This window comes from Lepisma saccharinum, chromosome 2, assembly GCF_977018435.1.
Source record: "Lepisma saccharinum chromosome 2, izLepSacc3.1, whole genome shotgun sequence".
In the NCBI taxonomy this organism is placed as follows: domain Eukaryota; kingdom Metazoa; phylum Arthropoda; class Insecta; order Zygentoma; family Lepismatidae; genus Lepisma; species Lepisma saccharinum.
The window spans coordinates 202,908,033-202,922,289 of NC_139230.1; the positions used below are offsets into that span (position 1 = coordinate 202,908,033).

The following is a 14,257-nucleotide window of genomic DNA, read 5'->3' on the forward strand; positions in this document are numbered from 1 at the left end:
TCAAGCAATGTTTTTTAATCACATGCCAGAGTAGATTTCACTTTCACTAAAATACATTCCAACACAATGTGCTGGATAGAATACATTCTTGCCTATCTATTTGTATTTTAATTAGGGACAGGCCGATATGAAATTTTGGCCAATACCGATTAAGTATCGATACAAAATTTACAGATACAGATAACCAACATTCTACCAATCCGATATAAAATTCCAAATGGTACTTGAAGAACCTGAATGGTTCATTGACCTCATTAATAAAGGTTTGTTTAGATGACTGGCCGCGGTGGCTCAGTCGGTAACGCGTCTGACTACCATGCTCAAGGTCCCGGGTTCGATCCCCGGCCGGTTCAAATCCGGGAACTTTTCTAACGGTGAAAGCGGCCCCGGCGCCCACCCAGCGTCGAATAACATGGGTACCTGGGGGAAACCCTGGGGGGTAAAGGCGGTCAGGGGCGTGATGCTGATCACATCACCCCCACTCACGACCGGATCAAGAAAGTGTGGGGCGTTACCCCCACACCCCCTATACGCCTTCATGGCGTGGTGCTATGCACAGGGGAACACTTTACCTTTTTTTTTTGTTTAGATGACTGCTGTCCAAAAGACAATTACTTTTTAAAAAAGTAGGGCATAAAAATTATAAAATTTCAGAATCTTGCACTAAATTATAAGACATTTATAGAAGTATCGGATCAGTAAAATAATTGGTAATTTTACCAATAAAGCAATATACCGATATGCCTATATTAGCCAATACCAAGAAAGTACCAATTAATCTGTACAATCCCTAATTTTAATTATTCTAAGCCACTTTTCATGAGACTTGTGGCTAATTGCAATGATGAACTTGATGATGAAACATCAATGACCAAGCCAGGATTTGAATCTGGAACCCTTAGTGGTGAGAACTTGAATCGATTGTTCACCTGCCACCAAGGCCAATGGTTCTGTCGGTCACCAAAATCAAAGTCCAATATACAAAGAGAAGTCATGTTCAGAGGAACTAAATATTTTACCAATCTCTTCTAGACTTTCCCAGAAACTAGAGTGGGAAGAAAGTAGCAAGGTTTGTATGCACCAATACAAAGGCTTCATCAAAGTCAACAAATCATGAATGCCTCCTAAACATCTTGCTGCTCGTTTCCACTTATTTCTAAGATGTCAATGAGAAACTGGTGAAACATGAAAATTTTAAGTCTATCTGAGTGTGGTGTTATATTAATCTTTCAACAACATAGAATTTACTACATACATATTCCATTTACATCAGAAAAATATACACAGTCCCAGTTGGTGAAGAAGTGCACTGATGTACAAAAAAAGGATGCATGCATTCACAAACTCTTCTAATCAATGAAAAAAATAAGGCATTTATCAACAATATAATGAAACGAACATTCATAAACAAGGCAATAGATCTGAGCTATAGGGAGGATGCTCAACAGCTTTCTGGCTTAATTTGTTCACAATGGCAAAGTTCCCTATTGACTGTCATGGAACAGGAATTGTCAAGCACAAGAAACAACTTTTCTTCAATTTCACATATTATCTCTGCTTCAAAGCTGGTGTAACATGTATCATTAACAAATTACAATAATACTCTGTATTTACTGTGACATCAGGCTGAAAGAAATCTATGTAAATCTTCTTGACATCTAACAAACAAAATCCATGTGTATATATCATATTGGCATTAAGCTAGAATAATTTCAAATAACTAGTGAAAACCATGCAACACTTCATGCACAACAACAAAGTACAATAGCTTGCTCAAACAATCTACACTTTTCGTAACACTAGGGCATTTTCATAAAATAAGTCAGTTGACAATGTGAGATTCAGTAGTGCAAAAGCAACATAATAGTGATTGGTAAAATTCCTGAGGAAAAAGTGTGGATATACATTTCATACCACAACTTAAAAACCAAAGTTAAAATTAAACAAAAAACTTTCATCGTAATGAACACTATCAATTAGATTTGTTTTTTGTTATTTTTTCTGCTTATTATTTGGGCTGATGGAGATGAACAAGTAAAACGAATTACAGAACTACAAAAGGACAATGTGGAAGTTTGTATTCAAGTCTTCTTTATGCAGAAAGGCGTGGGACTGGAGCTACAATTTATTTGAACTGAGATCCGAACCCCTTGATTACAAGACAACGATGAGAACTACAAAAGGGAACAAACATGTGATACTTATGATTCAAACCCTGGATTCCTCAGAGCTCATTATATTAATTGTTGGACCACACACACACTCCCAGGAAATCCAGGAATGTAAAATCTGGTTTCCACTGTATTTAGGAAACATGCAAAGGCTTCTACAATATTTATTACACATCTCTGCATCTGATATAAATATTTTACAGACAATATTCAAGCATCTGCACAGAATGGAGACTGTCTTAATAGATGCAATAAAGCTTCCGAATCATGACAAATGCAAAGTTATCTCAGTTTACAATGACAATGCATGCATTATCTAAATGACCCAATATGAGACTGCAACACCAAAATATCACTATATAAGTTAAGGTGTGTGCGTGTAGAAGATAAGGTGGACTACCATGATTGCAGACAGAATCACAAAACAGCCAATATGTCTGTGAGCCATCACCACTCAAATGTTTCTGTACAAAAGTTGAACATGTTGTACACAGACAGAACAGTCACCATCACTCACACACACTCAACAAAATTCACTGACAAAGTCGTAGTGAGAAAGAGATGTTTACGGTACTGACATAACATTGGCTGATTGAATTTGGTCCATCCAGCATGCATAGAGTTTCCATTTTTTTCAGTTATATCTATTACATTATTTTCTCCCCAAAAAGTATGTCTATTTTCAATGCAACTATACATGGTTGTAGGAATGTACCAGTGCTATATACATTTTTGCAATCACTTTGTTCTATTGTGATTGCCAAATGAGCATGTCGAATACCAATTTTGTGTAAAATTTTAATTTTCTTCTTCTTTAACTTCTGTCATTAGGAGGTACAATTTATAAATTTCACCTCCACTAAAAGCCCTGTCATTTTGAGAAAAAGAAAAGAATGTCATCTTTCTACAACAATCAGGTAAAGTTCCCCATGCATATAGCACCACCATGCCGTGAAGGCACATTTAGGAGATGTGGGAGTAGGGCCCCATACATTCTTGATCTCAGCCATTTGAAGGTGATGTGATGAGCAGCATGCTCCAGCTGACTTTACCCTCCAGAGTTGCCCCCGAGTACCAACTGATTTGAGGCTGGGTGAGCCCAGAGCCACTTTATGCTGGGACAAGGCTGGAAAAATTCTGACCTTAGATCACCCACCCCAGGAATCAAACCCATGTCTACAGCGTGGCAGTCAGACATGAAATATATAACTACTTAAAACAAATGGCAATACACAGTTCTGAAACATGGGCATTAAGAAAGTAAGGCAACAATATATGGAAACACAGAGACCTGAATGGGGTATGGGGAGTGAAAATAAACTAGAAACCACAAAGAATAAGGGGACTAAGGAATGTAGTCACTCAAAGAATTAATTGGATAGGAAATATTAATCTACAGGAATTAGGAGGGAGGAAATAAAGGTGAAAAGAATTTGATGCAATATTGTAAAGCAAACCAAAAATCCATTAAGGTTATAACAGTCCTAATAATAAGTTACATTAGTCACTATGTTAACAAGATGGTTTATTTTAATCACGCTGACTGAAACATTACCTTCATTTGTATCTTGCTTTTGTTTTTGACAATAGATTAGCATCCTTCAAGTGTTACTATTAAAAAGCCTGAAGAGGCAGGTATGACAAATGAAAGTGTAAATCAAACACATGCACCTTTCGGCACAATGCACTAAGCAAGCATAGTTGCCTCAATTACTAAGAAAGTTGAGTATTCAACTCTCAATCTCACTTCCATATTGGAGTCTTGGTCAGTCAAAGGCATTACATTATGTTTGCATATTCACCCAATTCAGCACAATTGAATCACAGGTACAGAGTTAGGAAAATAAAATGCCTAAGGTGAGTTATTTTATGTGTTTACATAAACATGAGGATACCTGGCAGTAATACATTCATATCAATGAAAATGTGCAAGTACTGTATTGATCTGGGAATCTTTCTAAATGATAGGAGCTTTTGCAGTGGTGGTGTATAACAATATTTTTAATTACATATTCACTGCACTGGAGCACACCCTATCATGTTATAATCACAATGGATATTACAGGATGTGATGTACTTGGGGAGGGGGGGGGGGGGGCTGTGATGATGAATTTATAATGCAAGAAAAGCAAAATTTCAGAAAATTTTACAATACAGCCAACTCTCGATTCTACGACCCCAGATATAACGACCCTCTCGAAGTAATGACCCTTTTCCCGGCAACCGTGAAAAATTTGGAAAAAAATTGAAGGAAATCGGCCAAAAAAATGTGTTTTTTGCACTCGTTTTGCTCTATCGCTCGCAAGTGGGTCTGATCTAAAAATAGACACCACCACACCAAGCTTGAGTGATATCCAATAACATTTGACCTCTACCCTCCCCTCCCCCAAGCGTGCCAATGTTACCCTGCCCCCGACGGCCGTTACCAAACATGCTAGGCTTGTTTTGCCATTGTGATTTTGCTTGCTCTTGGATACACAAGAAGAGAAGATCGAATGTGCTTGGATGTTATATTAAATCTACCTTTACTTGTTTCCTTGTCCTAAGAGCTGATGACAACTGGATGGGGGGGGGGAAGCAGCCCGAAATGACTGTGCTGGACTTGCAGTCTTTGTCTATGTGTATGATAGGTCAAGCTCTTTCATCGATAAATACACCACCTTGAGAAATTCGAGATAAGATCACAGTAATGTTCCAAAATACAGACGCGTGGTGCCTGGAAGTCTGGACTATCTGTCCAGGTCTGACCTAGGGTTCAGCAAGTTCCCAAGAGTGAACAACTCTTGGCCTTGTAGCCCACAACTTCCGGTAACAGCTTTCATTCAAAACATGTTCTTTGTTCCCTGTAACACTTCATAAAAAAGCGAAACTGTTACAGATAATCAAAGCCACATAGGCAAACTAAAGATCATCAACCCACGTAATGATTTGTCATCCAAGCTTCCGCAAAAGTTGACTTTGATCTTATGTGCATCATAACTCCAGTTTCCCACTTCATACGTTTCCTAACTGTGCCGATGTCATAATATTTGCCAAAAAAGTGTTCCGTTGGCTGAGTGACCTCTCTCTTTTCCTCTCAGAAAACTTTTTGGGCGGGGGGAGGTTCAGCCACAATCTCTCGCTTATTGCAAGTGAAACTCTGCCACGATTTTCTTGCTCATGTGTGCACACGGGGTGATTACAGGCAAGGGTGAAGTGGACACATCTTCCTTTCCTTTGATGTCTAAAATGGGGCAACCAGTTCTGGATACATTCTTGAAAACAAACAAAAACAATAGGACAAGTAAAATAAAAAAGTTACCCCCTCCCTTCCCAGCACATTTTCCGCCAATGGTGTGAACGGCAATGTCAGAAAGGCAATGTGATAATTGCAGAATTCAGGTCCTATTTTTTTTTTTTAATGTTATTGACTGCATAGGAAATATTGCCCGTATTATTGTCTGTTGCATAGTAAAATGTAAAGCAACGGTCATTTCTTTCTTCACACTGCTGATAAAGTTCCATCTTGGACACTTGCATTATCTTAAAGTGCTGAGGATTTTCTCTTTGACCACCTGTTGCTTGCATTTCCAGACAGTCTCCTTGTTTTTAAGCTGCAGCTGGTGCCTGTGTTTTGTCTAGTGTCTGCAAAGCTGTCGCTTGCTAATAACATCAATGACTCGCCGGGAAGCAAAAAGTCATTGTTTTGATTCTCGCAAAGCTGTTTTGATTTGAAGATAACAAAATTCGATCTCCATAAAGAAAAACAAGAGTTAAAACAACTTCATGTTCTGTGCCTTCTGATAAGCAAAACTGTAAATTTTATTTTGCATCTGACACGAGAATAAACTTCCTCAAATCTCAGGAGCATGTTGGAAGGAAATGCACACAATATAATCGCTGCTTTTCTTCAGAACCATTCATGTGGCAGGAAAAAAAAGTGCTCAATGTAAGAATGGATGCTGAGACCGATTTAAATAAACATTATTCAAGGGGAAAAACGTTTGGAGTAGCGGATGTTTGACATCGAGAATACTCCTAAATCCAACAGTAAATCGACGATTAACGTGAGAATAAATAACGATCTACCATTTTGATATCTGAAAATGCACAGGTTTCATAAAGGTTGTTTTGAGTTCATTTTATGCTGATGGGCTAATTGGGACTAAATATACAGTTTAAAGTGAAATCCAATTCCAAACCCGAATGATTATAGAGTGCGACGATGTTTAATGTGTTCTAGAATATGCATCGGGTGAAAACAGATCGCAAGTTGCATGTTTCCTTTTTCAGGCTGAATTACAATGCAAGTCGAAGAAGGAGTTTGAACTGCTCCCTTGAATGGGGGAGGGGGGTGACTATGAAGTTGGTTGAAGCAAAGAAAATGTGACTTTTCTTAAGACCGATTATCTCCAGACTTTTGCTGGTGCCAGTGTGACTAGTGTCAAGTTCTTCCAGCTTGCAATAAGTGAGAGATTGTTTTCCTTTCCATAGGTCTCAGTGCAAACAGGTTTCTCATGAACTAGAATTGTAAGAATTTCCTGGAAGAGCAAAGTGCACAATTGAAAGAAAGTAACATTATTTTAAATCCTTTTTAGTGAAAACGTTTTCACGTTCTATTTTCCTTCTCACAACATGCATCCTGTGAATAACAGGTTGTATAACTACCAGGATATATGGTGTTACAGTCTCCTAGGAATATTTGTGTTCATTTGAGCTCAGTTTAAGCTGAAAATTGGTGCAAATTCCAACAACCCCTTTCCCGGGAACTGTGAAAGGTTGTTGTATCGAGAGTTGACTGTAGATTGCTTTAGTCAAACCTGGAAAGGCAAAGTGTAAATGTAGAAAAATGTAAAATCCTGGAACAAAAAATTAAAATTTCACTGGACCATGTCTTCAAAATTACAGCGTTACTTATAAAATAAGCAGTTGTTGTAAGCATCACACTTCTTCGATTGATTTGCTTTATTTTACTTTGCTTTTGTGCTACATTTGGCTAATTTGTGAAGATGGGGATGAGTGATGATATGATGAAATTGATGAATGGACACTCACAAACATCCAGGATTCGAACCTGGGATCCCTGACATCATAGCATGATGAGCTAACCACTCCAACACGGGGGTTGGCTACACACTTCTTTGTAAATCAATAAAAATGTATTCAGTATTTCTCCATTTCGATAACAATGACACTTAAGATTCTTAGATTCTAAAACTGCATGGTTCTTGGACATCTTACAATGGATAAACTTTGTCATTTATTAAATTCATGATTTTACTATCACTATTATCTTCAATTGGCATCTTACAAACAATATACATTAACTATACTGAATACAGCTACTTCTAAAACACATTTCTACAGCCACCATAATTACAGATAAAGCAAAACACATCTACAGCATGAGTACGTACCTCCTAGGTAGCCTGCAGCAAAGGAAATGTACAAAATACTGTTATTAATTTAATACATTATTACTTTCATGACACACCAGCGAATCACACTCCTCACACATAATATACTGAAACAATACACTGACCAAAAAAAAATAATTCCAAACCATCTCGACAGTATTTATCATTCATGTACGATAGTTAGAGGCATGCATATTTAGTTTTTGACGAAAACACAAAATGTGAAATAACACATTGTAATGTTAATTTTTCATGTTCCTGAAAGGTGAGGTGTGCATTCTCCAACCCTGTTTTGTCATGAAATAATTCAAAATGAACTGCAAAATGCGAAACAAGAAATTTAGAGTTTATTTACTGATGTGACACTTTCCGAAGTCAGAATTATCGTGTGTGTTATGCAATTCACGTAAAATTGATTAATTCTGCTGCCAATATTTGAGAAGCAAAAATGGACCCCATTGTACAGGAATAAACTTAAGTGTCTGGTAATGACATAAATGAAGGGATATGTTTATTTTGTGTAGGAAGTGCAGTTTTTAAATCAAATTTGGGATTATATTCACATTTTTCAAACCAAAATGTCATTTTATATAACGCTTTTTCACCGATATAACATTGAAATTTTATTTTATTTACCGCTTTTGAACCCGAAATTGACTCAGTTTTTTGTACAGATATTTTGCTATTATATTTACCAAAAATATGTGCCTCTAACGCTTGTGCGTTTGTTTTTAAGTTAAAAGTTGTACATGTTTAAAAATTTCACCTCTCGCATGCATGCATAAATGCCTAATAGAAATCAAGAATGCTTCTCAGTGCCAAAACCGATGCCTGCTATAAAACTACAGAAAATTCATAGCTCTGAAAAAATTACTTAACCAATTTTGAAATAAAAATCAGAAAACAACACAGCTCATAGTCCACATTCAGCCATTTTTAGAGCACAATAATCACTCACGTGTGTGAGAAATAAATATCAAGAACACACGACAAACAAAGACAGTGCTTTCAAAGTTTCACAACTCCCTATTTGGCTCAAACAAATAGATTGAACATTCACCTGTAAGCTGTTGCCACCTACTGATAAATCTAATAAATGACACACCAGATGGCAGTAGCTTGAAGGCCAATTTTGTAATACATCTCCCGAACATTTTTCTGTTTACCTTTGCATAAAAAATGGAGGGTCACAGCGATCATTTTGACCACTCCCGCAGTTGGAGGTATTTCGATGAATAACTACATAATCAATTTATTTTTAAATTTTTAAATCAAAAATATATTCTCAATGTTAAAAAAAATCAAGGAATTTCAGATGATTCGAAGAGATATTAACGTCTTAACAGCAATTTGGAATTCAACAGCAGTAAAAATGACCACTTCTGCAGTTCTAGTGTTACAAATCATTACACACATACAGATGTAAGAAATAAATATACGTACTCCAATCTCTTCTGCTCCTGTTGAAGTGCATTTACATGGTTTTTGTACACGGTTTCTGCTTCGCTAGTATCCAATACCTCGTATGGTATTCGTGTTTCATTACTATCAACAAAATCACAGTCTGCCCACGAGATATCCTCAGGGCATTCATAAAAATATTGATTAAAATCTGGATGCTCTCTAATTTGCTGCTGAATAGTTGGCCAATCCCTACAATAAAGCAATGATGTAATAATAAAAATTATACCATGTTGTTTCATATATTTTCAATTAATTTTCATTGATTCAATACAACATAGAACTTATGGTATAAGCTTGCAATATAAATTTTCAAGTACATACATGCACATTTGTATGAACAATTTTCTACACTAAAATTATGAAGCTAAGACACACATACAGCTTCTCACAAATCTTGTTTTGAATTACTTGCTTTGTTTTGTATTACTTGCTATGTTTAATGACAAGTATTTTACTCACAGACTTAAAACTAAAATATTTCAACTGCATAATACCAAACATTCAGTTGACACCTAATTTTTATGATTTATGCATGGACTGACATGCTAAACTGGACATGTTGCTGCCATAACCAGAAGAAAAGTTAACACAATCTTCAAGGAAAGGCAAGTAGGTGTAGGAAAAGCCACAACGTAGTGAACAACAACAAACAAAGATGACTCAAGATGAGCATATTCTGATACTGAAGTACAGTTTGACTTATTTTACTTTGATTTTCTGCCACTTGTAGCTCATCACAAATATGAGGATGAGTGATGATATGATGAAACTGATAAGGGACACTCACAAAGAACACTCATGCCAGGTTCGAACCTGAAACCCCTTGCATCATAGCATACTATGCTAACCACGCTGCCTTAGAGGTTGACAATGAAGTGCGGTTATCTGTTGATTATTGTATTATAAGTATCGGAAAGTAGTTTCAAATTTGATCACTAATTTCAGAGTATACTTTTCTATTTTTCTTGCAAAGAATGATGAGGGTTCAAAGATCCTAAGGATTATGTAAAATGAGAAATTTCATTTCACACCAACATAATATGATTAAAGTAGAATTTTTTGGTTAAATGTCAGCTATTTCAATACAGTGGAACCTTGTTGATACATTTCCCAAGGGATTCTGTTTAAAGAATTTATGAGGGGCAATCAAAAAGTTTATTGAATTACCCTCCAGATTGAGAACAAGAGAGAAGATATAACAAGCTTTGTTGTAGTGGGAAGCTTGATATGTCTGCTGCAGCTGCAACAGGTCTGGACAGGTTTTGGCATGCAGGGTCATTACTGTTCTTTTGCAGTTTGACATGAGTGTTGGTCATTCGGCACAATGTCACAATTTGAACAGTGTATGAACATAACAGTGTACGAACATAAAGTTCATGAGAAAATTGGGAAAATCAGCTTAAATCAGCCCTGCAACATGTGGTACTGCACTAACAAAACCTGCAGTTTACGACTGGTTTTTTCCCAGTTTAATAATGAACAGAAGATGGTGGATGACCAGCACAACCGGAGGCCTCCCACATCCAGAACCAAAGAAATGATTGAAAAAGTATAACAGTGGCCATCATCAAGTTGGAACAAGAAGTTGGTATCTCTCATGGATTCATGTGATTCTGTCAGACACTTTGAAGTTGAGACATGTCACTGTGAAGACTTTTCCGATGCAGCTGACTCCAGATGAGATCACAGAGTCGCACATTGTTGGGCACAAAGTCTTCACTGAGGAGAACATTCCTGTTATTACCATACTCTGCGGATTTTACTGCAAGTGACTTTTGGTTGTTCCATACTCTGAAAGTGGACCTCAATTTTATGTTGTTCACACTTCAAAAACATCGATTTAAGGTGGTCTGATTTGCCATATGGCAATAGTAACACACCACTACTTCCTTTCCATCCCTCATACAACAGAGAAAATGTAAAATTGAGGTTCCATTATACATAATGAGCCCTTTACCATTCACTTGAAAGGCAATATTTCAGAAATAATTTGAACTGCCGAAAAGTTCATATATAGAGTGTCTCAGAAATAATTGAGGTGTTACAAAAATTTATTGCAAGTAACGTATTGAACTTACATTAATGACACCAGTCCAGAAAGAACAAGTAATGCAAACAGTTTTTTTTTTTTTTGGTACCTAACAAATGTTCAATGTATGCACCATGGGTAACATGGCACACATTAACGTGATAATCTACTTCTTGCCCCACTCGCATCAACATAAACTTGTCGATAGTGTCTCTATGACTGTGATGATACGCTCCCTTAGGTCCGGGATATCACGCAGCATTGGTGAGACAAATACCCTGTCTTTGATGGAACCCCACAAAAAAGAAGTCGCACTGTGTAAGGTCCAGTGATCTTGGGGACCAAAACACTGAATGATGTGGGTGATTTGAGTGTCAACTAGCGGCAGGGATGTGAACTCTCAGCGTAACAAAACATACACTGACAAACTGTTTGCATTCCTAGATCATTTCGAACTGGTTTCATTAACATAAGTTCAATAGTTTACTTGAAATAAACCCCTTAATTATTTCTGAAACACCTGGTATCTGTAGCAACATAGGTACAGACATAATTGTATCAAGATACTTTCAGGGTGAACGATGCACGTGATCACAACTAAAACATTCAGAAACTCATGTATACTGTTTAACAAGAACCAACAATGCATCTATTTCCTAAAGAAACTGGTAAACTGTGCAATTTATCTCATACTAATACTTCTTATGTGCACAACATATAAGTTTGGAATTTGTGTGACAATCATCATTTTCATTTTCTCAAAATACATTATTCAAAAATATTCAGAAGAATAATATATTGCCAGAATCTGTAATGAAAAGAGGGACTATTTTTTTCATGAATATAGTTTCAGGCATGGAAAAGAATCCATGCTAACTTGGGATTCTTCGTGAATTTTACACTTGACTAAGTGTTTGACATGGTAGCCATGGATTTTGGACCTATCTTAAGAATAATTGCAAAGTTACCTGGGGGAAAAAAAATGGGTTCAATTTGTACATTCATTAGCAGTGGTAATATGGAATATAGTTTGAAAAGAAAAAACTTTTTTCAAAGAATTGATTCTTCAGCATCTACTCTGGCACATAATGAGAGAATATGAAATATAAGTAGCAGGGCAGAAAGAGTTTGTAACATACAGGGTGGTGCACATTGTATCTACCAATTTGAGTTGGCAACCTTGCCAGAATGCAATTCTTCATGTGTGGCATACCTACATCCCTGGAGATCTGGAAGTCAGGCAATTAGTATACCATGGAGTGTTGGCCGGTGCAGAGGCAGATTGTGGCGGTGAAAGCCTTTGTCCAAACAGTCACCAGGCAGTGTAGTGGAACACTGAAGATCGCCATGCACCTGTTCCAGACACAAACAGCATTGTTGCAAAACATCAGTTGCCATGAAACACACACACCATTCCACAGCACATGTTGAGACGTGTGTCATGAAAACCTTCCCACACTGCCTCGAAAAGTGCATCCACGCAGGAGAACATTTAGAGGACATTACTTTCAAGGTGCACTGATGTCTGTATTGTCCATATTATACACTGTATTAAATGCCTATGTGTATATGTTTATTTCATAACCATAAAAAGTTACTACAAGGACTCACTGCCTTTCCGTTGTAAATTAAAGTTGGTAGATACAATATGAGCCACTCTGAATAACATTTGATTATAAAGAAGCATCAGATAAAGTTGATTCAGTGGTGCTTCAGCAGGGAAGTACAGGACATTTCTAGAAACAATATATATACAAATATAATATCAAGATCTTTCTACTACTTACCCATCTCTCAGACTTGACAAATCGGGAACCATTTCTTGCAAAATATCTGGAAGCATTTCCATATAACCCTGCACTCTCTTTGCTAAGTGTTCATCTTTTAGCTTTTTCACATGTCTTCTAAAAAGTCTTTGTGCACTGTCCATTCCAAATAGTTCAACATAGTGGATAAAATCTTGGTGTTGAGCAAGCTTTTTCGATGTGCTACTCCACAATGCCCGATAGTCAGTCACTTGAGATCGAATTAATCTCTGGTAGGTTTCCGTTGCTTCATCCAAAATTTCTTTTCTCACTCTAGCTGCTTCAACGAAAGGCACAATTTTTGTCCGGCCTTTGGTTCGATCTATCAATTGTGCTAAAACAATAAATGCTAAGTCCACATTAACATTTTCATGAGCAGACGTTTCTATCAATAAAATGCTTCCTTTATATTCCTTCCTGCTAACAAGCTTTTCTGCTTCCTTCACGTAGGACTCATTGGCATCATCATTCTTGGTAGTAACCAAAATTACTGGCTTTTTTGCTTTCATTAAATTGTTCAAAATACTAGCAGCAAATTCCACCTGTTTTTCAATTGTTCTACTTGGAACTACACTGACATCAAACACACACAAGAAACCATCTATATTGATCTTCCCATCAGGCAGCACCTTCTGTTCATATTCTTTTTCAATGCCTGTAAAAAACAAAAATCAAAATACAGACACAAAGATTTTTCATCACTTGACATATTTCTCGTACAATATGTAAAAAAGAAAACTGGCATAACAAATGTATTTATTATTACATTTTATTTTGTTTCAATCCTCATTAACCTTACTTTAATCCTAACAATTTTAAGTTTTTCAATACAATAAAATTAAAAGGTTCTGAAGCAATCATGCAAGACTTTTTGACAGGGGCCATGGGCCATTTCAGAATTAATTTTTCTTACAATACTTTTAAATTTGATTCCAGTAACAAATAGCATATTTGTGTGCACTAAGAACAAAATTTGCAGACTCTTACTGAAAAATGAACCAGCACTAGTTACAACTGTTAAATGTGTGCAGTTTGAATTTGATTTCTAATGTTTTTCAAGTGCCTGTTCAGCTGAAAAAATTCTAACATGAAAATTTTGAGAAAATATTATAACATGTGGTTTATTGGGACCATCAAAATCAAGTGTATAATACAGGAAAATGTAAAATTGGGGTTAGATAGTATATCAGGGTGACTACTCTAGGACCATGATAAAATTCAAGTTTTCCCAGTTTTCAAGGCAAATTTTCAAAAAATTCAAGGCCATAAGCAGATGTCTTCTCTATTTCAACCTTGCGTATTACCACCTCAACACACACACACATGCACCAGAGGCGCAACCAGGAACTTTAATCTGAGAGGGGGGGGCAAGTACCAGGATAAACGTACCAA

The 14,257-nt window shown here is 36.6% G+C and overlaps 1 protein-coding gene across 18 annotated transcripts in view; it reads right to left on the reverse strand.

Moving 5' to 3' along the window:
- The window catches only part of RhoGAPp190 (Rho GTPase-activating protein 190), a 178,655-nt gene that overhangs the window by 136,964 nt on the left and 27,434 nt on the right, over positions 1 to 14,257 (reverse strand). For 16 of the 18 annotated variants that reach the window (XM_083117888.1, XM_083117883.1, XM_083117887.1 and 13 more), the window contains exons 6-8: positions 12,848 to 13,520; positions 9,011 to 9,220; positions 7,568 to 7,579 (exon numbers count right to left, since the gene is read on the reverse strand). In XM_083117888.1, coding sequence (XP_082974014.1) covers positions 7,568 to 7,579; positions 9,011 to 9,220; positions 12,848 to 13,520 — 895 coding nt within the window. The remainder of the gene's footprint in view (positions 1 to 7,567; positions 7,580 to 9,010; positions 9,221 to 12,847; positions 13,521 to 14,257) is intronic. The other 2 variants (XM_083117880.1, XM_083117885.1) reach the window with 1 other exon arrangement.